Below are 25,562 nucleotides of genomic sequence, written 5' to 3'. Positions count from 1 at the left end.
CAGTGCCTCTAAGGTCTGAGCTAAGTACAAACAATATTGCCCAATCCTCAATTTCTCTTCTACTGGCTGTGTCTGAGCCACAGGTCAGGAGGTAGATGCTGACATTTGCTCCCTCACTAGAGCCATCACATAAAGGACTTTCTTCTTATGTATCCTTTTTGAAAGAGGAAATCAATCTTCCTGTTGCTCCTGGAGTGAACAGTGGGTGGAATGGCATGTCTCCCTGACTTGTTCTCCTTCTTTTTTGCCTTGTATTCCACACTGGCCTTCCTGCTGGGCATAACTACATAATTCTAGAAGCATTTATTAGAAATAGAGCTTGTGGAGAGAAAGAATATAGAACAAGAGTTATTGACTGGTGGCCTGTAGATATTATTCAGGCCAAAATGTGTATATTTGACACACTTTTAAAACACAAATTCAGCAATTGCATATAAAATGCCAGATTTCTGTCTTCTCTTGAAAACCCGAAAGGCCTGGCAACACTAAGATTAAAAGATGACCTATACAAGAATAAGCTGGAGCTGAGGAGATATAGGCCCCTTCAAATCTGGAATGTAAACAGGTGAATGCCTACTTTCTTCTTAGAGCTGCTGAATAGCTCAATAGCCATCAGCCCAACTACCCAGGGATTCTTGAGTTTTCACCACACCCCACCAGGTGTTCTCCCAGGCTCAGGTTGGCCCAACAGGGCTGAGGACAGAGCTATGCACCATACTTTTTTCTCACAAATGACATCTTTCTGGTTCCCTTCCTGGAGTAACTAATCCTTCTTGCTCTTTTCTGAAGTCCTCTTGTTCACTTGATCCCCTAACTCCATCCTTCCTGTCAGCAAAATCCCCTGGTTCTTCCTGTTTCAACAGGCATCTCTCACATTTCCCCATTTCTGGTCCCCAATACCCCTTTTCCATGCCTAATTTCTGCCATTCCTCAGACAAGCACTGATGATTTGAGTAGCTCAGGTACCCCCTGGAGAGTTTACAAGGTTGCCACAATTTGCTTCTTAGGACAACATCTCAGAGTAGGCATTGAAACTGAAACACAAGCACCTGTGTCTTAATTTCCACTTTCTCAGAAACAGATCTTGAGAAAAGGATTTGGATGCAAGTAGTTTATTTGAAAGGCGGAGGAAACCACAGTAGAGGTTGGGAAGTGGAAGTCAGCATAGACAATATCATCAAGTCAGTTACTGCTGTTGGCAACTGGTGCTTAACTCTGCTGAAGAACCCCAGGAGGCAATGTACAGCTCACACGGACCCCAGGGGATAAGGGAGTTGGGGTGTGTATACATCATCTCCTGTTAATTACTGATTACTCTCAAGGGTCACTTTTAGCCTGTCACTTGGGCAAGCAAGACAGGCCCTAGAGGCCCAGAAAAAAACTTAAGGTAAACAAAGCAAATAAGACGACTGGAAGTCAACTGGCTTGCCCGGAAGTGCTGAGAGCAAGGGAATATGAGATAAGCGCCGAGAGCATCACCAGTCACCTCCCACTAAGAAAGGAAGTGTCTTAAGTGACCTATTTTATAGATACCCAAAAGAGTCAGAGCTTGGAAATATCCTTTGAAATGAAATTATCCATAAAATACCAAATGATTCAATAAAAATGTCCAGATACCAGAACATCCATCTTGTTTTATCAGGTTTTCAGAAAAAAGGTAAACAATATGTTATTTGACCTTGTGCATAGGTTCTGCCAGGTAGAGGAATTTGTGATGAAAGATTACAAAGTATATTACTTTATTATGTTTCCAAAAGTGGAGTGCAGTCTGTTTTACCTGTAGGTATGTGAAAATCCTCCTGCCCTGTAGTTCTGCATATCACGTTAATGATTCTTAAGTGTCAGCTGCTTAGCTGAAGCCTTTATAACCATCACCATCCTGAGCAGGCAGCTTGGGTTATTGAGTTTTTTTGTTTTTGTTTTTGTTTTTGTTTTAATCACTGGGTCCAAATGGAGCTCAGCCAAATCTAAGCCTCCAGTCTGTGGCCAGTTCTATCTAGCAGTTATTTGAAGTTATCTTTCTGAAATCTTTTCTTGGATTTTTTATAAGCCTTATTCTCCCCTCCTGACAGCATTTATCTGATTCTAGAAAATCTTCCTGTCACCTCAACTCCACAGGGAGCTTAGAATTCACCCTCCATCTCAGACTGTGTAAAGGCTTGAAATGGTTCCTGCTGCTTAACACATAATGAATGTAATGGGCATTTGTTTGCAAACTCTAAACCCCAGTGCCTTCTTACTGGATTAAAGTTGTAATTCTCCTTTCTTCCTGTTTCTTAAATTTTAATTGGTGTCTAGGTCTCTCATGACTTTGCAATCAACTTTAATGAAGACAATCCGGAATGTGCAGGTAAAGCACAATGTGAAAGAAAGCCAGAGTCACAATCCTTCCCTTAGCACCTTTCCCATTTTAGTTTCTCTCCGCTGGTGTAGCATATTAGTTACGATTGTCCACAGCAGAGAAGCAGGCTTTCTGTATACACATAAACCATGCTACTCCACAGGCAAGAGAAAGCCATGATAACAGAGCAGGAAAAGAAGAACTGGAAAAGACAGATGCAGAAGAGGTCTTGATTTTACAGTAATAATGTTGATCCCAGTCTGGGATTCCTCGGGCCAAAATAATAGTAATAATAAAGGAAACTTCACCTGGTAGGCAGTGATACAATATCCCTCTTTCTGTTTTCCAACTTCCAAGTTTTCATCAAGCGTGTTTTTTTGTTGTTGTTTTTTTGTTTTGTTTTGTTTTGTTTTGTTTTGTTTTACAACTTCATCTCTGTTCCGATATAAGGAGATGGGGAAACATGGAAATGATTTCCCACTTTTGGCATATCAGTCAAGGACATGGCCTCAGTGAGTTTGAACAAGTGGCATCATGGCTTTGTGTCAGAGAAAGCCTGCTCAAGGGTTCTGTTCATGTTCCATTGTTTCCAGCCAGAATTCTCCAACATGATTTCACAAAATAATGATACTGAAACCATGATGATAATTATAATAAATTTTGTTCTACAATGATTTTTTTCTGTTTTCTAAGTAACAGAGACAAATACATATGTTGCTATGAAGATCACAAGACATTTTTGCACTAGAAATGTCCATATCTCTCTCTTCCTTCTTGTCAAGGAGGAAGGAGGCTAAATCAGGATTAATTCAGATCCAGGAGAGTGTATAAGGCATCTAGCAGTTAATGGCCAAGAATATGTTATCAATACCATTGAGTCTGAACATAGTAACCTCCAAGACCCAATCTCCATTCTGCCATTTTTTCCACTAGTGTATTCTTCACCCTCAGTTTTCTGTGGTTTAGACTTTCCTTATCCCCAGCCACCCCCATTCTGAAACCATAAGAATGGTTTCCCCCACAGCAGAATGAAATATAAACCCTGGTATTCACCTGTTTTATACTCTTAGAATGCATCTGCCTGATACTTTTCAAGAGGAAATCGAACTTGCTTATCTTAGGCAAAAACTCAAGAACCAAAAAAAGATAAGGAGCTTCTATTCAGCATCACTTAACTTCAGAACCAGACTGCCAAATGACTTGGCATCTCTCTTTAGAGTGATAGCCTTTGGGGCAGGGCCAAGTGGGTGCAGGATTGTCAATGAGGTTGGGAGCATGTATGTAGGGCAGAATAGAACAGAACTTGCTCATCTGAAATACCCAAGAGCTATTTTGTAGTGCATGGTGGTTATGGAGAACAATCTCAGGAGGGGATTGTGTGGATCCCTCCGGCCAAAAACAGGACCAATGTGCTGTTTCAGAATAGAAAGTTATAGAAGGATGAGCAGAAATAGGGAAAGGCAAGTGACAACACAGGCACAGACAACAAGAGGAGCCATTTGAATAAAAATCATTTGTAATGAGATTATTGCTGTGGGATCAGAATGATAACATGAAATGTGCAGTCAAGATGTATCAAGTGCTAGGAGAAGCTGCATAGATAGGACTGCCTCTCTTGGCAGAGCCCCATCCTTTTCTATTTCCTGGGCTCATGTGGCCTCAGGATGGAAGCCCCCTTTAAAGGAAGGGTTGTCCATGATGATAACCATCACTTATCTGTACTCAGCACCCAGAAGATGAGTATATCAGCCACTTGGCTCATTCATCACACACTTGGTGAGCATTACATTTGCTTATCATAAGTAAATCATGATTCCTGCCCACAAAGAGTATAATATATGGAGAGATGGTCATGGGAACTCCTGATTCTTATAGAGGGCATAGGTAGTATCTACTAGAGTCAACAAGATTGTGTGGAAACAAGTGCAGCATTGAAGCTGGCTTGCTAGTGGCTAAGAACACAGTGCTTAGAGCCAGGCAGACCCAAGTTTAAATTCTGAGTCTTGAACACACTTGCTATGTGACCTAGGGCAGATCATTGAACATCTCTAAGCCTGTGTTTCTTCACCTATAAAATGGGTATAGCATCTATTTCATTATGCTATGAGGCGTGAATGAAATCTTATGTATAAAGTAGGATATTAGGGGAAATTTTGTGAAAATGGTTGCTTTTGACTTCAGTTTTTAAAGAGGAGAATGATTTCAGTGGGGAAAGAGGAAGCAACACTAGCAATGTGGTATTCCTTTTTATCTTAAGAACATAAATGTGATGTTGATAAGGACTATTTGGGAAATTTAATGCTTCACTTTTACGTGTGTTTGGCTATAAATATAGTTGGAGTGACTCTGGAACTGTTGATCTTTGTCAATTTCACCTCAGGAATTCAAGGAGTTGTGGAAGCCTATCAGAGCTGTCTTCCTAAGCTCCAACTTTACGGTCCCACCAACATTGCCCCCATCATCCAGAAGGTTGCCAAGTCAGCATCAGAGGAAACTAACACCAAGGAGGCATCGGTAAGGAGGGGGTATTTGCCTCCTAAGGGGAGCTTACTCTTCCTTACCTGGATATTGGCCGTAAGACCCATCTCACTCTGAAAATTAATTCCAACATTTCTACCTGTGTGAATTTGGACAAGTGACTTAACCTCCTCCTATCCTCAGTCTTGACATCTGAAACATGGGGATAATCCACCCCATCTTTGCTGGGTTGTGAGGCTAAGAGATGACACATGTCAAATGTCTACCACATTGTCTGAACATAGGAGAGACTCAACAATGGAAGCTACTATATTCACTAAAGTATGTCATGTCCACCTCCTGCTCTTGAAAAGAAAAAAGAAAAGTTTAAAAATAAGCTTGCTTTTCAAGGTACCCATATTACGATGGAAGTAAAGCACCACAGAAGTAAAACAATGGATGATTTTGCCTCCTGGTGGTAAAGCGGTGCAGCGCTAAACATCACAGCAAAAATTGGTTTCACATTCTGTTGGTTTTCTTAAGAAAAATGCAAACCAAGAATACAGTTTGAGTTTTGCCCCTAATATTTTAAAAGTAAATATATTACCATAATACCTTATGTATTTATTTTAATAATAACATTAATACATGTCTTTTTAGCTTTATGATTTCTTTCCAGATTTAGTAGAATATTACCAATGTCTGAAGTTTGCTCTGTAATTTTATCCTGGGTACTGAGTTTTTATTTTAAAAAATACTACTCCTTTATTGTCTTACATCAATTCATCTAACCTTCTTGCACTGTCTGCATGTTCTCAGCCTTCCTTTGTGTTAGAATGGATGGAGGACCATACTCCTAACTCATGTCAACATCTTCTTTTGTGTACTTGAGCACATCTCCTCTGAATTATCCAGGAACTTTGACTCTGTGGTTATATTCTCACTCTTTCTCCTATCATCTATTGTTTTCCTTTCTACTTCCCATTGTACTGAAGACTTATTCTCATTAACAAGTGCTCATTCAATAACATCTCCTGCATTAAGTTAAAATCTCCCCCTTGACTCCGCTTTACCCCTTAGCTACTGTCCTTAACTTTTTCCCACTTACAATCTACACTTCATGCAGAAACCAGATTGATCCTTTAAAAATATAATTAGTATTGGCCAGGTGCAGTGGCTCACGCCTGTAATCCCAGCACTTTGGGAGGCCGAGGTGGGCAGATCACGAGGTCAGATCGAGACCACTAACATGGTGAAACCCCGTCTACTAAAAATATGAAAATTAGCCAGGCGTTGTGGAGGGTGCCTGTAGTCCCAGTTACTTGGGAGGCTGAGACAAGAGACTGGCGTGAACCTGGGAGGCGGAGCTTGCAGTGAGCCGAGTTCGCGCACTCCAGCCTGGGCGACAGAGACTCCTCTAAAAAAAAAAATATATATATATATATATATATATATATTTAGTATTACATCATTCCTTTGTTCTAAATTATCTAATACTTTTCATGATACTTGGAGTAAAATCCAAATTCCCTGATGTGGCTTAGAAGACACTATAGGATCTAATCTCTGCCTACCTCCCTGATCTTAATTCTTATCACTATCTCTTTTGCTCCTTAAATTTCAGCCACACTGACCTTCTTGCTGTTCCACAAACACATCAAATATATTCCCACCTCCAGGCCTTTTCACTTACTGTTCCCCTGCCAGGGTTTCTCTCACCCAAACCTCCATATGATCCATTCTCTGACTGTGTTAACATCTCTGCTCAACTCTTAACCCCTCTGAAAGCTCCCCCTGGTTACCTTATCTAAAATAGCCAACCCACCCACCCACACCATGTCTCAGCTTTACTTTTCTTCTTAGTACTCATCACCATCTGAAATACTTTAGGTGCATCTACTAACTTGTCTATGTTATGTCTCTCTACTTTCATATGGAAGCTCTACAATAAGACTTGTTCACTAGTATCCCTGGTACACAAAACAATGCCTGCACACAGTGCATGCTTAACACATACTTATTTAAAGAATGCATATAAAACCATTCTATTTTTCATATGTATATGATGAAAAGTACTTTACATTTTCTTTTATAAAATTGATGTGTATCTTAAATATTGCACATCTTATATGCCAGAAAATATAGTGTTCTGGTTTTCATTATAATTTGAAGTCTCTCCTACTTGAAAAGATCTGAATTCCCAAGGTCCCTAGAGAGAACAACAGTCACTGCATGCCTTTGGTTCAGTCCACTGGCCCTTCCCTACATCTCATTATCATCTTCAGCTACTCCGGGCTTGGGTCATTGAGTGACATGAGCAGTTCCTACAAGGGAATAGGAATAGTTTGAAGCAAAATTTTTGTTTTAGACTAGTAATTTTTCCATGTCCTTTTATTTACATAGTTGACCACAGTTCCAATCTCCTACCCAACATCCATCAGGTAACCCATAGCTATTCATAAGAAACAAATGGGTCTGATCTGTGCTGCATGTTCTCTCATCTCCTCTGTTCACTACATCATGTTCTTGAAGTCACTAACCAGTGATTTGACTATGAAAAGGACTGGAGACCCTGGGGAGCTAAGAGTGTGTTACTTCAAATAATTACTTTAGAAGAGTGAATACGTACAACTGTGGTTATATTAGCCTTTATGCTGGGCAGGGACACTCTGTAAGCTGAGATCTTGTCCAGCAGAGATGCTGAGGATTTAATCCAAGCCAAGTCTTTTCCAGATGTGAAAGCTAAGAAAATCCTGACTCCTCTCTGCTCATCTTTCCTCTTCTTTTCAGAAACCACGAACACTATTAATTTTTTTTTTTTTTTTGAGACAGGGTTTTGCTCTGTCACCCCAGCTGAAGTGCAGTGGCACAATCATGGCTCACTGCAGCTTTGAACCTTCTGGGCTCAAGCAACCCTCTGGCCCCAGCCTCCCAAATAGCTGGGACTAAAGGCATGTGCCACCACGCCCAGCTAATTTTTGTATTTTTTGTAGTGATGGGGTTTTGCTGTGTTGCCCAGGCTGGTCTCAAACTCTTGGGCTCAAATAATCCTCCTTCTTTAGCCTCCCAATGTTCTGGGGTTACAGGTGTGAGCCGTTGCACCTGGTTAACCATCAACACTTTTCAGGATTATAGACCAACATCTCCACCAGTGCATGGACCCTGCAAGCCTTCCCCTAATGCATCTCTTTCCGACCACAGAGGTCTTGGAGCAAATTTGAACCTTCATAGATGCAAGATTTAGGAATAAGGTTTGGATGTGACCAGTATTTTATTTTATTTTTTAACCTCTTTTTTCAGCACCAGAACCAATTCTTCAAACGATAACTTGCTTAGAAACCTAACATATAAAATAGACTTTAAAAAATACACATTCTTGCCAAATTTGGTCTAAGGAGTAGAGTCAGAAACTTGTCCATTCTCTTTAACTCCTTTATCCTCAAGAGCATCCAAGGCATCCCTAAAGGCTCCCCGGGGCCCAGGTTAAAGATTGGATCATCTCATTCCCTCTGGGGTACCAGGACTCATATGGCTAAAATGAGAACAGAACTAACGTAGGTCTGGATTTCAGGCTGATATAGAACAGCGTGAGTTTTTGGCCATCACTCACTCCCTCAGGGATAGCTGGGTCTGCAGTGAAAGGATGGGTCATTAAATGGGACCAAATGTAAGAAGCATCCAACCCACATATCTCCATATAAATTATCCCTAGAGATCAAGAACATATGCTTTTCCGCAGAAGTTTCTCCTGTTCTTTGAAAAGTCTATGGTCCAGAGTCCCTTGTTATCTCTAAGGGTCATAAACTTGAACATCTTCGGCAAGCTGTGCCAGGGAGTCTGTTGCTATAGGATTTTCCCCTTGATTTTGTGGAATTCCTCTAGGTAAAAAAAAATGCCCCTCTTTATCTAAACAGGACCTCAAGTAGATTCAAAGACTATAATATTTCATCCATGAGCATTTTCCCAGTGTGACTTTAGAGAGAATTGTTATTATTTGCTTTATCAGAAATTTCCATCAGGTTTTGATCCTGCAGTCTACAGCCTGGTGCCTTCAGCTAGATTAAACCTGGCAGGATCAGATTCCAGAATCCTGACAATCTCTGCAGGCCAGCAGTTCTTAAACTTTTTGTTCCACAAACCCCTTTAGCAGCTGGTAAAGTTCATAGATCCCTTCTCAGAAGTGGTTTGTGTGTGTGTGTGTGTGTGTGTGTGTTTGTGTGTGTGTGTGTGTGTGTGTGTGTGTGTGTGTGTTTTGTTTTGTTTTTTGAGGCGGAGTCTTGCTCTATTGCCAGGCTGGAGTGCAGTGGCGGGATCTCAGCTCACTGCAACCTCCAACTCCCTAGTTCAAGCAATTCTCCTGCCTCAGCCTCCCGAGTAGCTGGGAGTACAGGCACACGCCACCACACCCAGCTAATTTTTGTATTTTTAGTAGAGACTGGGTTTCACCATATTGGCCAAGATGGTCTTGATCTCCTGACCTCGTGATCCGCCCACCTCGGCCTCCCAAAGTGCTGGGACAGGTGTGAGCCACCACACCTGGCCAGAAGTGTTTTTAAATGTACAACATAAGTCCCATATTATAAAATAAACCAATTATATTGAAATGCGGTTAGCAAAATATTTTTTAAAAGGAAGATGGAGACATCATAAATATAGTAATAAAATGCTTCTTTATTTATATATTAAATTATGAGAGCCAGTAGTTAGTCTAATAATTCTGTAATTTCTAAGTTGTGTTAAACATAAATGATACATTGAAATAGATGCAGGTACTACGATATAACAGGAAAATATCTGTTTTTTAATTAATAACTGAGCCACAAGTAGAACTAATATTAATTTGATTTGTTGATTATACTTATACTGAAAAAATGATAAATTTTATTAGAGATTAGTGAAAATAAAAATGTAATTAATTCAAGTTTACAGACTGCCTGAAATCTTACAGTAGTCCACAGAGACAGGTTAAGAACCACTAGTTTAGATCAGCACTCAATAAACTATAACTAAACTAAACTGTTTTTCAATGGCTTGCAAACTAAATGGTTTCTAGATTTTTTATTTGTTGAAAAAAATCAAAGTTGAATAATATTGATATATCGTGACATATGAAAATCTTGTGACATTAAAAATCAGTGTCCATAAATAAAACATTATTGGAACACAGCCTCTCCCATTCATTTTATATATTGTCTATGGCTGTTTTCATACTACAGTGGCAGTGTTAGGTAATTGTGACAGAGATCATTGTGGTCTACAAAGCCTAAAATACTTATTAATGACCCTTGACGGAAAATAGTTTCCTGACATCTGCATTACGACTGTAAAGTTTCTCAATGTGGTAGTATGACCATCAGGTTGTTTTATTTCTTTTTTTTTTTTTTTTTTTTAATATACTTTAAGTTCTAGGGTACATGTGCACAACATGCAGGTTTTTTACATATGTATACATGTGCCATGTTGGTGTGCTGCACCCATTAACTCATCATTTACATTAGGTATATCTCCTAATGCTATCCATACCCCCTACCCCCTCCCTACAATAGGACCCAGTGTGTGATGCTCCCCTTCCTGTGTCCAAGTGATCTCATTGTTCAATTCCCACCTATGAGTGAGAACATGCGGTATTTGGTTTTCAGTTCTTGCGATAGTTTGCTGAGAATGATGGTTTCCAGCTGCATCCATGTCCTTACAAGGACACAAACTCATCCTTTTTTATGGCTGCATAGTATTCCATGATATATATGTGCCACATTTTCTTAATCTAGTCTGTCACTGATGGACATTTGGGTTGATTCCAAGTCTTTGCTATTGTGAATAGTGCTGCAATAAACATATGTGTGCATGTGTCTTTATAGCAGCATGACTTAAAATCCTTTGGGTATATCCCCAGTAATGGGATGGCTGGGTCAAATGGTATTTCTAGTTATAGATCCTTGAGGAATCACCACACTGTTTTCTACAATAGTTGAACTAGTTTACAGTCCCAGCAACAGTGTAAAAGTGTTCCTATTTCTCCACATCCTCTCCAGCACCTGTTGTTTCCTGATTTTTTAATGATTGCCATTCTAACTGGTGTGAGATGGTATCTCATTGTGGTTTTGATTTGCTTTTCTCTGATAGCAAGTGATGATGAGCATTTTTTCATGTGTCTGTTGGCTGTATGCATGTCTTATTTTGAGAACTGTCTATTCATATCCTTTGCCCACTTTTTGATGGGGTTGTTTGTTTTTTTCTTCTAAATTTGATTGAGTTCTTTATATGTGCTGGATATAAGCCCTTTGTCAGATGAGTAGATTGTAAAACTTTTCTCCCATTCTGTAGGTTGCCTGTTCACTCTGATGGTAGTTTCTTTTGCTGTGCAGAAGCTCTTTAGTTTAATTAGTTCCCATTTGTCGATTTTGGCTTTTGATGCCTTTGCTTTTGGTGTTTTAGGCATGAAGTCCTTGCCCATGCCTATGTCCTGAATGGTATTACCTAGGTTTTCTTCTAGGGTTTTTATGGTTTTAGGTCTAACATTTAAGTCTCTAGTCCATCTTGAATTAATTTTCGTATAAGGAATAAGGAAAGGATCCAGTTTCAGCTTTCTCCTTATGGCTAGCCAATTTTCCCAGCACCATTTATTATATAGGGAATCCTTTCCCCATTTCTTGTTTCTCTCAGGTTTGTCAAAGATCAGATGGCTGTAGATGTGTGGTATTATTTCTGAGGGCTCTGTTCTGTTCCATTGGTCTATATCTCTGTTTTGGTACCAGTACCATGCTGTTTTGGTTACTGTAGCCTTGTAGTATAGTTTGAAGTCAGGTAGCGTGATGCCTCCAGCTTTGTTCTTTTGACTTAGGATTGTCTTGGCAATGTGGGGTCTTTTTTGGTTCCACATAAATTTTAAAGCAGTTTTTTCCAATTCTGTGAAGAAACTCATTGGTAGCTTGATGGGGATGGCATTGAATCTATAAATTACCTTGGGCAGTATGGCCATTTTCACGATATTGATTCTTCCTATCCATGAGCATGGTATGTTCTTCCATTTGTTTGTGTCCTCTTTGATTTCACTGAGCAGTGGTTTGTAGTTCTCCTTGAAGAGGTCCTTTACATCCCTTGTAGGTTGGATTCCTAGGTATTTTATTCTCTTTGAAGCTATTGTGAATGGGAGTTCATTCATGATTTGGGTCTCTGTTTGTCTGTTACTGGTGTATAAGAATGCTTGTGATATTTGCACATTGATTTTGTATCCTGAGACTTTGCTGAAGTTGCTTATCAGCTTAAGGGGATTTTGAGCTGAGACAATGGGGTTTTCTAAATATACAATCATATCATCAGTAAACAGGGACAATTTGACTTCTTCTTTTCCTAACTGAATACCCTTTATTTCTTTCTCTTGCCTGATTGCCCTAGCCAGAACTTCCAATACTATGTTGAATAGGAGTGGTGAGAGAGCGCATCCCTGTATTGTGCCAGTTTTCAAAGGGAATGCTTCCAGTTTTTGCCCATTCAGTATGATATTGGCTGTGGGTTTGTCATAAATAGGTCTTATTATTTTGAGATACATTCCATCAATACCGAATTTATTGAGAGATTTTAGCATGAAGGACTGTTGAATTTTGTCAAAGGCCTTTTCTGCATCTATTGAGATAATCATGTGGTTTTTGTCTTTGGTTCTGTTGATATGCTGGATTACGTTTATTGATTTGCGAATGTTGAACCAGCCTTGCATCCCAGGGATGAAGCCCACTTATCATGGTGGATAAGCTTTTTGATGTGCTGCTGGATTTGGTTTACCAGTATTTTGTTGAGGATTTTTGCATTGATGTTCATCAGGGATATTGTTCTAAAATTCTCTTTTTTTGTTGTGTCTCTGTCAGGCTTTGGTATCAGGATGATGTTGGCCTCATAAAATGAGTTAGGGAGGATTCCTTCTTTTTCTATTGATGCAAATAGTTTCAGAAGGAAAGGTACCAACCCCTCCTTGTACCTCCAAGTGACAAGTGACAATTTCTTGTCTGTAAAGGATTTTATTTCTCCTTCACTTATGAAACTTAGTTTGGCTGGATATGAAATTCTGGGTTGAAAATTCTTTTCTTTAAGAATGTTGAATATTGGCCTCCACTCTCTTCTGGCTTGGAGAGTTTCTGCCGAGAGATCTACTGTTAGTCTGATGGGCTTCCCTTTGTGGGTAACCTGACCTTTCTCTCTGGCTGCCCTTATCATTTTTTTCCTTCATTTCAACTTTGATGAATCTGACAATTATTTGTCTTGGAGTTGCTCTTCTCGAGGAGTATCTTTGTGGCGTTTGTATTTCCTGAATTTGAATGTTGGCCTGCCTTACTAGGTTGGGGAAATTCTCCTGGATGATATCCTGCAGAGTGTTTTCCAACTTGGTTCCATTTTCCCCGTCACTTTCAGGCACACCAATCAGACGTAGATTTGGTCTTTTCACATAATCCCATACTTCTTGGAGGCTTTGTTCATTTCTTTTTACTCTTTTTTCTCCACACTTCTCTTCTCACTTCATTTCATTCATTTGATCTTCAATCACTGATACTCTTTCTTCCAGTTGATCGAGTCGGTTACTGAAGCTTGTGCATTTGTCACGTATTTCTCGTGTTATGGTTTTCATCTCTATAAGTTCTTTTAAGGCCTTCTCTGCATTGATTATTCTAGTTATCCATTCATCCATTCTTTTTTCAAGGTTTTGAGTTTCTTTGCGCTGGTTACGTAGTTCCTCCTTTAGCTCTGAGAAGTTTGATCGACTGAAGCCTTCTCTCAACTCGTCAAAGTCATTCTCCATCCAGCTTTGTTCTGTTGCTGGCGATGAGCTGCGTTCCTTTGGAGGGGTAGATGCACTCTGATTTTTTGAATTTCCAGCTTTTCTGCCCTGCTTTTTCCCCATCTTTGTGGTTTTATCTGCCTTTGGTCTTTGATGATGGTGACGTACTGATGGGGTTTTGGTGTGGGTGTCCTTTCTATTTGTTGGTTTTGCTACTAACAGTCAGGACTCTCAGCTGTAGGTCTGTTGGAGTTTGCTTGAGGTTCACTCCAGACCCTGTTTGCCTAGGTATCAGCAGCAGAGGCTGCAGAAGATAGAATATTGCTGAACAGTGAGTGTTGCTGTCTGATTCTCGCTCTGGAAGCTTCGTCTCAGGGGTGTACCCTGCCGTGTGAGGTGTGAAGTGTTGGTCTGCATCTAGTGGGGGATGTCTCCCAGTTAGGCTACTCAGGGGTCAGGGACCCACTTGAGCAGGCAGTCTGTTCTCAGATCTCAACCTCCATGTTGGGAGATCCGCTGCTGTCTTCAAAGCTATCAGACAGGGGCATTTTGTTTAGCTATGCCTTGTCCCCAGAGGAGGAGTCTACAGAGGCAGGCCGGCCTCCTTGAGCTGTGGTGGGCTCCACCCAATTCGAGCTTTCCAGTGGCTTTGTTTACCCACTTAAGCCTCAGCAATGGCAAGCGCCCCTCCCCCAGCCTCACTGCCGCCTTGCAGTTAGATCTCAGACTGCCGTGCTAGCAATGAGGGAGGCTCCATGGGCGTGGCACCCTCTGGGCCAGGTGTGGGATATAATCTCCTGGTGTGCCGTTTACTAAGACCCTTGGTAAAGTGCAGTATTAGGGTGGGAGTTACCTGATTTTCCAGGTGTTGTGTGTCTCAGTTTCCCTTGGCTAGGAAAAGGGATTCCCTTCCCCCTTGCGCTTCCCAGGTGAGGCGATGCCTCGCCTTGCTTCAGCTCTCACTGGTCGGGCTGCACCAGCTGACCAGCACCAATTGTCCGGCACTCCCCAGTGAGATGAACCCAGTACCTCTGTTGAAAATGCAGAAATCACCTGTCTTCTGTGTCATTCACGCTGGGAGCTGGAGGCTGGAGCTGTTCCTATTCGGCCATCTTGGGCACGTCTGCCCCAAGTTGTTTTCTTTCTTAAGGCATTTATCAGGTAGGGAAGATTCATCCCCTGAACTCTAAGATCAGATCAGACAGGAGTTAGGGGAAGGCAGAGGATAAAGGAAGGAGTCACAGAAGTGTGATTCACTCAAGGGCCCACCTGCTCATGAATCAGAAGTAGTCTCCTTTAGGGTGTGCCATCTGCCCTGGTCTTCCAGGTGCACTCTAGAGAGGATGACTTATGATTCTGGTATATTCTATACTCCTTCCCTCCATCCCCAAACCACCAATATTGCCTCTTTCTGCCACTTCTCTCTGCAGCTCCCTACCTCCTCCATCACTTCATCCTACTGAAATCCTTCTCTAAACTCTCAAGCCAACTTCCTTGTGAACATATGTAACTCAGAAAATACAGACATAGATGGAAATATACAACTTGAATGAATCTGAAAACCCGGATTTCAGATTGGGAATTCCTGGGAACGGGAATTCAGCTAGGACTGGGGTGAGTGGTTAGTTAATGGACATGGAATAGAATTAGCCTTTACATTAGGCTGTATGAAAAGCATTCAGAACATGTGGCTGTCTTCCTTATAGTGTGAAGTTCACCTATCTCTAGCTCACATTTTTCATTTAAAACATTTTTTTCAGGCTCACAGAAAAAAAAAAAAAATGAAACTCTTCAGCACTACCAAACTATTTGCAACCTTAAGTACACTATTCTCAAAACCACATGTTTTCAAAACGTCACTCTTCTATCCAATCTTTCTCCTTTGAAGTATGGCAATGTGGAATGGCTTAATTTCACACTTACTCCCTATAAATGTTGGGCACCTTGCAGGATTATATTGAAAGTTATTTTCTGTTTAGCCTGAGCTGTATCTGACTAATCTGCTTCTCTTTCCTCTTAGCAGTAAAGGCCATCATGGTGCCTCTCATGTTGACTAAAAACAGTGATGACCTCCAATGGGTCATCCTTCTCCAGCCCCCAAAGCACTTCCCAAGGCTTTCCTGTGCTGCTGAGTACAGCACCTATCCTCCAATTCCCATCTCAGCTGAGTCATCTTCCAGCTCCCCAGATGGAAAGGGGCCAGGCGGGCTGCAAGCCAGAAGTCAGGATTTAAAGCAGGAAGTCATGGGAGCACTGCAACCTTCTGCAAGTGTGCCTAGAGAAGAGCTGCCACGTTTGTGGCACATGGCCTTCAGAGGGAGAGACTGCAACCCTGACCCTCTCATAGCAGGACTTTAGACTAGTGCCATCCAGTGGAAATATAACACGAGTTATGTACACAATTTTAAATTCTTCAGTAACTGTATTTTAAAAAGTAAAAAGAAACAGAGAAATCCATTTTAATTATATATTTTATTTAACCCAACATAGACAATATATTGTCATTTTAGCATGTATTCCATATAAAAAAATTATTAATGAAATAATTTGTTTTCTATTTTGTGTGCTAAGTCTTCAAAATCCACATGTACTTTATACTTACAGCATGTCAATTTGGATACTAAGTTATCATCATAAATACTTTATCTTTGTTTAGATTTTATAGATAGTTGATGTACTGAAGTTGTTCCAAACATACTTAAAATGTTTCTAATAACTGAATTGGTTATCCAATTTTAACATTAAATTTAAATTCATTACAATTAAACAAAATACAAAATTCAGTTCATCGCTTGCTCTAGCCACATTTCAAGGGCTGAGTAGTCTCCTGGGGCTAGTCACCTTTGTATTGGACATCATAGCTTTAGATTTTTAAATATCTTCAAGCAAAGAAGATCATATAAATTATTTGAGAAATGAAGAAGCTCAGACACAGAGGAGTTAAGGGATCGTCCCAGGGTCTCACAGAATGAGGCGTTGAAGCCAGTCCTCCTAACTCTTGGTCTGTTGCTCTTTCTTTGTAACTGTCAGCGAGGTAGTTATTATAATTAAGCTATAATTGCCATGCCTACCTTTAAGCTCCATGCATCAGAACTCTAAGCCTTTAGGACTATCAGCACAGATACTCAAAAAATGTCTGTCATCACTGTTGCTTTGGTCAATGTAAAGTGAGTCCACCTGGGTGTCTAACTGGTATTGTATTGTCCTTGTCTCCCTCACTTCTTCACCCCCTGTCGTCATCGGGCATCTGATTGCAGCAATACTTCATCCTGCTGATCCTGACAGACGGTGTCATCACAGACATGGCCGACACCCGGGAGGCCATTGTTCATGCGTCCCACCTCCCCATGTCAGTCATCATCGTGGGAGTAGGGAATGCTGACTTCAGTGACATGCAGATGCTGGATGGTGACGATGGGATTCTGAGGTCACCCAAGGGAGAGCCTGTTCTTCGAGACATCGTCCAGTTCGTGCCCTTCAGGAACTTCAAACACGTATGCATATACACACTGGGGCACTTCCCACGGAAGAGCAGAACCAAAGCATGCTCACCTCCCACATTTGTCCACCAGTGTTTATAGTGGTCCACCATTCTTGAAGCAACACCAGCTGTGCTCTACGTCCCCTTGCTGTGGGAGATGACCTGGTTTAGCTATCCCTTCCTGGGCCACGTCACCTCCCACAACAAGGATATGTACAGCATGACTCTTTGGAGAAAAAAAATTATAAATTGAGTTATAGATCAGGAGTCATGCTAACTATTGCAGGCAAAATGTCACTGATTCTTGCCCTATAATTCATATAATTTAGGATCTCTAGTGTATCTAGGACTGCCTACACTTGGGCAGCTTGTTCCCTGCCCAAAGGTGCCTGCCTGAAGTACCAAGGAGAAACTGAAATGCAGCCTATGTTTTGCTTGTCAAGGCATGTGCCCTGGCAGAAGTATATTTCCAAAATGATAGAAACCTAAATCCTCTATAAAAATATAGTAAGCAGCATCAAAGGTTTACTTAACTCCTTCAAAACAAGATGATAAAATTAGTTCAAAAGAGTATATAAGGCTGGGCGCAGTGGCTCACCTCTGTAATCCCAGCACTTTGGGAGGCCAAGGTGGGTGGATCGCCTGAGCTCAAGAGTCTGAGACCAGCCTGGCCAACATGGTAAAACTCTGTCTCTACTAAAAACTCTGTCTCTACAAAAATTAGCTGGGCATGCTGGTGGGTGCCTGTAATCCCAGCTACTCGGGAGGCTGAGGCAGGAGAATCACTTGAACCTGGGAGGTGAAGGTTGCTGTGAGCCGAGATGGCATTACTGCACTCCTGCCTGGGTGATGAGAGTAAGACTTGGTCTCTAAATAAATAAATAAATAAATAAGACAGTTAAAGTCAGTGGGAAAAAAACGCTGAATAAGTTTGCTAAGGTAGATTGAAAACTGATTAATGGCCAAGAGGGTAAAAAAAACAACAACAACAAAAAAAGTAATCTTTGAATTGCCCTCTCTATGGGACAGAAATCACTTGCATGCTATCAGTTTTCTACAAATTAATACCTAACTTTACAGTCTTGGGCTCTTACCAATAAGAAATAGTAAGTCAGTCAAGCAGCATTGCATTCCCCAAGGGCCTTGAGGGAGAACCATTAGACAGTGCTCTAGTATGACATTGAAAGAATGCTTGGTAACAATTTTTCCACATTCCCAGGTTTTGATATATTGTGTTCATGCAGGAAGGAGCATTTTTTAAATTTTCACAAATCCCTGCACCTATTGAGCTATAACCACCCAGAAGGACATCTTGAATTCATAAAAGCTCCCTCGGGGCTAATGGTAGTCCTGAAGACCCCTCTAGAGTATCCTAGTTGTATCTTGGCTTCTGTGGGGGTAACGGGTATTCCTGGATAGGCTTTGTGTTTTTTTGTTTTATGCTTCTTGTGAAAGCCACCCAAGAGCAGAGCATATGGCCAGCCCCTGCTTTCTACTGAGGCCTTGCCCTCTGCACTGCTGCAGATGCCAACTATACCACTCCCCAGGGCTGGTGACTAAACTTGAGCTGCCCTGGCAACAGGGAATCTTCAGAATCTTCAGTACCCTGAAGCTTATATGCGGTCTCCTTGGAAAATAAGAGAGTCCTCTCCTTTCCATGCTACAGAGTCCCCTCTGTCACCTGAGCCATTAATGCAGTGATATATGTCAAAGATCCCTGCTGGAAAGCATCTTCATTAACTTCCATGGCAGTCCCTCCCTTCATAGGGCTCAAATCAGTTATTTGGGTCAGGCAGGATGCCATCCCCTCCACTTCAAGCTTATTTGGTAAAGCCTTTCTCCTCCAGTCAAAAACTCATTCAAAGGAATCCCTGACATTCTTCATAGTGAGTTTATCAGATATATCCAGACACATCTGACTCCCAATTTGGGTTCACACTGGAATCTCACCTACACTGTGTAAGGAAATTAAAGATGAGAGGTGGAAAGCTAAATGGATCATCAAAACAATGATCCACCCATCCTCCCACCCGCATGCATACTTGACTGTAATCCTGGTACCAGTCCTAGTGTGAGAGCCTTTAGCATATGCTCTTCAGAAATTGCTGTTTGTTCTGCCACCTTCTTTGGACAGGCTTTAAAATGAGAATTCAGATAAATCACCAGCTCAGCTGCCTCAGCTGAACCCTACATTTCCTGACCTACCCAGACTTCATAGGGAAGTAACTGCACATCCCAAGGCTCCTTGGATGATGAGGTACTGTTCATAACTGTACTGCCACATAATTACTACTCTACTTTTAAGGAGGGCTGCAGTGTAATTAAAATCACTGAAGGAGCAGAAAATCAATCCCTGGCTACAGAGTTGAGTACAGAGAGAGTTTCCAAGTAACAGCAGCAGCAGTCAATCTTCCCACAAGCTCCCAGGGCTATGCATGTGGATGAGGGGTAATTGTGTTGTTATATCCCATCCTCAAGTTTCCCTAGGAAGAGATTTCCAAATAAAGGTACTCGTTAATGAAAGAGATGCACTAAGCCCTCAAGTTGTCTGCCTATGGACAGCAAGGAGTAGAGCTAAAAAGAAGTAGTATTCTTTGCAGAGGGATGAGGTAGAGCAGGCCAAATTTGTTGCAATTATGTTCATTAATGAAGCTAGTTTCTCCCAAGGTGTCTAAGATGGAGGAAAGGGTGTTTTTCCTGATTTTAATACTGTATTCTTTTCAGCCAGACAAAGTAGGTAGCCACGTCACTGAATACCAGTGATAGCTTTGCATAGTGAAGCAGGATCAAAGAGTTCACTGTCTAGGAGATTCATTAACTTCCCCAAATCACCCTTTCTCCCTTCTGCATCCCCCACCTCCCCACCTCCCCCAACACACACTTGTGTGCTAACACAATGCCACTGAGCTATGAAAGGTTCTAACCTCTACCCTCAAGCCTCCTCCTCTTCCCCAAAACACTTACAGAATGCTGGTTCTGTGCAAGGCACATGCTAGTCACTAGGACCACAATGAAATTATACAACCATGGATCCAGGCCTCAAGACATTTACTGGAGAATTGCATGACTGGGAGAAAGGTACCAGCAGAAAAATCACATGCTAAGCAACCTGTGGGTGGTTGAGAAGAATTAAAATGTTGCTACAGGACCTCAAAGCAGACAGGAGTAGCCATGGGAAAAGGCTTACAGCTTCAGTTAAGTATTTGAGGAAAGACAGCCTTGGAGAGCCAGGAATTTCAGGGACGTTGGCAACAAGAGGAATGCTAGGGGCAGAGCAAGGAAGTAGGGTGCTACTCATAGTCTCTCTGCTACACAAAGTCTCTGGCTGCTCTGTGAATGACCAAGGAAGAACACCAGGAGCATACTCACCCATCTTCTCTTCACGGATTTCAAATTAGATTTTGAAAGCCATTTCATTACCCAAACTAATCTACTTTGAATTCAATAAGCCATAAATAAAAGGGAAGGTAGCAGCTTAAATCATTTTATGTAAGCCATTAGCCCATGAATTGCCTCTCTTTTTCTGCTCTGCATGATAACTCAGAGCTTTAGAGTTTACAGGGCACAAGTTATGTTATGGTCTTTTTTCCTGCTCGTATAACAGAATATCACAGACTGGATAATTTATAAAGAACAGAAGTTTATTTGGCTCATGGTTTTGGAGTCTGGGAAGTCCAAAAGCATAGCACCAGCAACTCCAAGGGTCATCTCATGGCAGAGCTACGGAAGGCACAAGCAAACATGTAAGACAGAGAGAAGGAAAGCATAAGGGGCAGACTCTCTTTTATAACAACCCACTCTCATGATAACTAACCTGCTCCCATGATACTGACCTCTTATGAGACCCCACTTCCCAACCCTGTTGTATTGATAATTAAGTTTCCAGCACATTAATTTAGGAGACACACTCAAATTATCGTATGCTTTAAGCTATGTGACTCTGGGCAAGTTATTTAACCTCTCCATGCCACAGACTTTCATCTATAAAATGAGGTAAATGATACACGCATTGCAAAGATAAGGTGTTGTCTATATAAAGCTTAAGACAGTGCCTGGTCCATGTAGGTAGTTAATAAATAAAGCTTTTATTACAGTTATTACCAGTTTCATTCATATTCTTGACCCTTTCCCACCCAATACATGTCTCCAAAGCCTTATTTGCTTGCCAGCACAGAGATGCAAGGGGATGGGGGGATCCTTTGGGAAAAATGCTGTCCAATATGGTAGCCACTAACCACATGTAGCTATTTATATTTAAATTCATTAAAAGAAAATAAAATTTCAAACTCAGTTCCTCAGTCAGACTTGCCTTATTTCAAGGACTCAATAGTTGCATGAGACTAAGAACTCCCATATTGGACAGCACAGATATAGAATATTACCATCATCAGAGGAAGATCTACTTGACAAACTGGTTTAGGAATATTTTTTGCTGCAAGCAACATTAAATCCATCTTACAGGGATTACATAAATGGTTGTTGACCAAGGGTAACATTATGCCCCAGGAAACATTTTGGAATATGTGACATTTTTGATGGTAACAAATACAGGGCTTCTATTCATATCTAGTGGGTAGAGGCTAAGGATGCTGCTAAACTTCCTACAATGCACCGGACAGTCCCCCACACAAAGAATTATTCAGCCCCAAATGTCAATAGTGTCAAGATTGAGAAACCCTGGATTATACAAATAGAACATATTTTTTCTCGTATAGCTAGAACAGGTTCAGTGATTCAATAGTGTCAGAGCCAGCACTTTGTGATTCCCTTTGCTCTTCCTACATAATGATAAAATGGTTGCTACAGCTCCAGTAATCACATTCTATTTCACGACAGAAAGGAACAGGAAAGGGACATAGGGCCAACTGTGTTGGCTGAAGTTCCTAACTAAGTCCTGGACTATTACAATGGCAAAGGGATTAAACCAAAATGTTCATCAGAAATGTACAAGTCTTCGAGGCTGGGAGTGGTGGCTCACGCCTGTAATCTCAGGACTTTGAGAGGCTGAGGTGGGTGGATCACCTGAGGTCAGGAGTTCGAGACCAGCCTGGCCAGTATGGTGACACCTCGTGTCTACTAAAAATATAAAATTAGCTGGGCATGGTGGCGGGCGCCTGTAATCTCAACTACTCTGGAGGCTGAAACAGGAGAATTGCTTGAACCCGGGAGGCAGAGGTTACAGTGAGCTGAGATCGCGCCACTACACTCCAGCCTGGGTGACAGAGTGAGACGCCAACTCAAAAAGAAAAGAAAAAGAAAAGAAATGTACAAGTTTTCCAGAACACTAGCACTATGACCTCCACACACTTTTACAGAGTTCCAAAATACTACTCCTGCCATATTTCATATTTAATACTTTTACTACTCCTGTACTTAAAAAAAATACATACACCTTTAAAAATAGGACATTTTGGTAATTTTTAACTATCTGACAATTTTTTTTTTGGCATGTGTAGCCCTGAGTCCAAAATCTGTTAAACTCTTATATTGTTAAAGATTTTTCACAAGAAAAAAGTCTTTTAACTTTTAACCAGGAGAGAAAAGCTTTCCAAAACACCTCCCCTAGGAAATTTTCACTTCTATCTCAAAGGACGGAATTGGGTCATATTGTCATCCCTAGATGTAAAGGAAGCCAGACAATCAAGGATTTGACTTTCTAACCTTTGAATGAGAAACAGCCAGGGAGAAAAGGGTATAAATGACTTTTGTATCTGCCCCGCTATACACATGGACCATGATATAACACACAACCCTGAGCGGTTATTTATAAAATAAAGGGACATCTGTAGATCACAAATGTCCATCATGCTATGACATCTTCAAAATGTGAAAGATCACTTTAGAAAAACTCTTTACAGTGTTTTCAGATTGCTTAAAAGATACATGTCTCTTATTTTGAGACTCTGTGAGATAGAGTGAATTCTTTTCTTTTCTCTTTTGCCTCTAAGAACAGCAGGGCTTAGTAAAGTTAAATGGCCAAGTGGCAAGCCACAGAAAAGAAAGAACTGAAAACCAGGTCACATGGTATTCAGTCCAGCCCTCTTTCTTTTGGAATCTCAAACACTTGCTAAGTCTGCCTCAAGTTTTTAATCTCTTCAATAATAGCTAATAATGAGGCTCAGGCCATTGAAGTTGCTTGTCCAGGGGTTGTACAGTTAGTACTAAATGCCAGAGCCAGGAGTAAAGCCCAGGCCTGCATGAATGACTCCAGAGTCCATGTATGATACCAGCCTCAACCTTTCTCTGCTGCAGAATCATCACCATAAATCACATGGTCCTCCTGTGCCCCTGCCCCAAAATCATGCAGTAGATCCACAAGGCTGATAGAATAAAGGCTAAATGAATTAGTGTGGCATTCAAGACTCTCCATCACCTGGTCTCAAGCCAATTTTCCAACCAAATGCCCAATCAATCCTACATCTACCCCTAAACCCCCTCATCCCCCACCTGCCATACACACTTCCTTCAGCTCCATCAGGTGACTCACTGTCCCTAGGATGGTCAAATGCCATTCCCCTACCCCTTCTCTATGTATTAAAATATGCTCAATTTAAAAGCCACCTCCTCTTAGAAGCCTCCAAGATAAGTTGGTCTCTATGTTTTTTATGCCCTGGCCTCACTGTTTATGATTCTCTAGAGAAGTGCTTCTCAAATTTTAATATGCATATGAATCACTAGCACATCAAGTTAAAAGGCAGATTGTGATTCAGTAGCTCTGATTTGGGTCTGAGAGTCTACATTGCTAATAAGCTCCCATGTGACGTGACACTGCTGCTCTATAGCATGTATCATAGTCTGCCTCATAGTGGGGTTAATATTGGCCATGCCTAGCTCCCCTCACGTGATTACAGCCTTTCTGAGGCAAGAACTGTAGACCCTTAAACCCTAGTTTGGCACCTGGAACATAAATAAGTGTCTAAAGTTGAGTGAAAATTAGAAATAAAACTGCAGAACAATTCATTCTCCCATCCAACTTTTACTCATCTTCAGATGTAACTAGTTTTACAGTTTGAGACAGGCATAAAATATATAATAATGAAATTAAAGGCCCATTTTCCAACAATCTAACAACTCTTGCTTGAAGTAGTAGACCCTTGACAAATAATGAATAAATGAAAGTGAATGAAACTTAGCTGCCCAGAGCAGGACTCAAATCTTTTAGGTTGAGTCTGGTTCCTTTGACCAGAAGCCAATGTCATGATGATTTCTTCTTCCCTGCAGGCATCTCCAGCTGCCCTGGCAAAGAGCGTGTTGGCTGAAGTCCCAAACCAAGTTGTGGACTATTACAATGGCAAAGGAATTAAACCAAAATGTTCATCAGAAATGTATGAATCTTCCAGAACACTAGCACCATGAACTCCCCACACAGTTTTACAGAGTTCTGAAATACTACTCCTGCTAATATTTCATATTTAATACTTCTACTACTCCTGTACTTTAAAAAAACAACACATACACATTTAAAAATAGCACGTTTTGGTGATTTTTAACTATCTGATGATTTTTTTTTTTTTTTTTGCATGTGTAGCCCTGAGGCCTGGATCTGTTAAACCCTTGTATTGTTAACTTTTTACAAAGAAATACAGATAATAATAACTTACTATTTACATTACAGCATGTCGCCTTGAAATAAAATGGTATCTGTATCCGTTTTTTATACAGGTTTGTTGAACTTTTGCTAAATTTCTTATCTTTACACTCTAAAGCATTTTGAAACATTTATTGAACGTTGATAGCCAAAATATACTTGGTTTTATCTGCTATAGGATGAGAGACTTTTTAAAATGGCAGATGCATGGACTGTATTTTGCATGTTTAAAATAAAGAGAGAAAAACCCACACTGTTTTTGCAGTTGTCATCTCTAATTCCTCCCTGCTGAGAATGGTCTCTCTACTAAAGAAGAGGTTTATTCACTTCTTCTTTTTGAGGTGGGTCTTTTTGAGGTAGGTCTGGGTCATCTAGCCCAGCACCTCTCATACTTTTTACTGTGTACACAAATCACCTGCAAGTCTTATTAAAATTCAGATTGTGATACATAGGTCTGTGTGGGACCCAAGATTCTGCATCTTTAACAAAGCTCCAGGTGATGCTAATGCAGTCCCTGAACTATACCAAGAGGAGTGAGACTCTAGACTTAAGGATGTCATGATGGAGACCATCAAATACAGGGCAGCTTCTAGTCTGCTTGAAAATGGCACCTCTTCCTGACAGTAGCATAAAAGTCCTGCCTGTCTCAGGGGCAACAGTAGAAAGTAATGAGACTGAGTCCAGAAGCTGCACACCTCAAATCAGTCTCGCTGCTTTATACTCACACCTCTTCCTTACACAAGACTAGAAAGTGCTCCTCCTGGCCAGTCCGTGCCCTCTTAAAAGTGGCATCACACACCACTGCATGGATGGTGTCAATCCCTAGAAGTGACCTCAAAGAGTCTTCATTGGAACCACAACAACAGAAACTTACGCATGGCACATGGCCATGCAGCACAGCTCCCAATATCTGGTCCACTAAGTTGAC

At 41.0% G+C, this 25,562-nt stretch overlaps 1 protein-coding gene across 1 annotated transcript in view; it reads left to right on the top strand.

The window, feature by feature from the left end:
• Positions 1 to 24,871, top strand: part of CPNE4 (copine 4) — a 511,472-nt gene extending 486,601 nt beyond the window's left edge. Inside the window, exons 15-18 of the mRNA XM_023207426.2 lie at positions 2,299 to 2,350; positions 4,722 to 4,855; positions 16,823 to 17,059; positions 24,268 to 24,871. Of these exons, the coding sequence (XP_023063194.1) occupies positions 2,299 to 2,350; positions 4,722 to 4,855; positions 16,823 to 17,059; positions 24,268 to 24,402 (558 nt within the window). The 3' untranslated portion in view covers positions 24,403 to 24,871. The remainder of the gene's footprint in view (positions 1 to 2,298; positions 2,351 to 4,721; positions 4,856 to 16,822; positions 17,060 to 24,267) is intronic.
• The last annotated feature ends 691 nt before the right edge of the window (positions 24,872 to 25,562 follow it).

The sequence above is a fragment of the Piliocolobus tephrosceles genome, chromosome 2, assembly GCF_002776525.5.
Source record: "Piliocolobus tephrosceles isolate RC106 chromosome 2, ASM277652v3, whole genome shotgun sequence".
Lineage (NCBI taxonomy): Eukaryota > Metazoa > Chordata > Mammalia > Primates > Cercopithecidae > Piliocolobus > Piliocolobus tephrosceles.
This window is presented reverse-complemented; position numbering and strand designations above follow the sequence as displayed.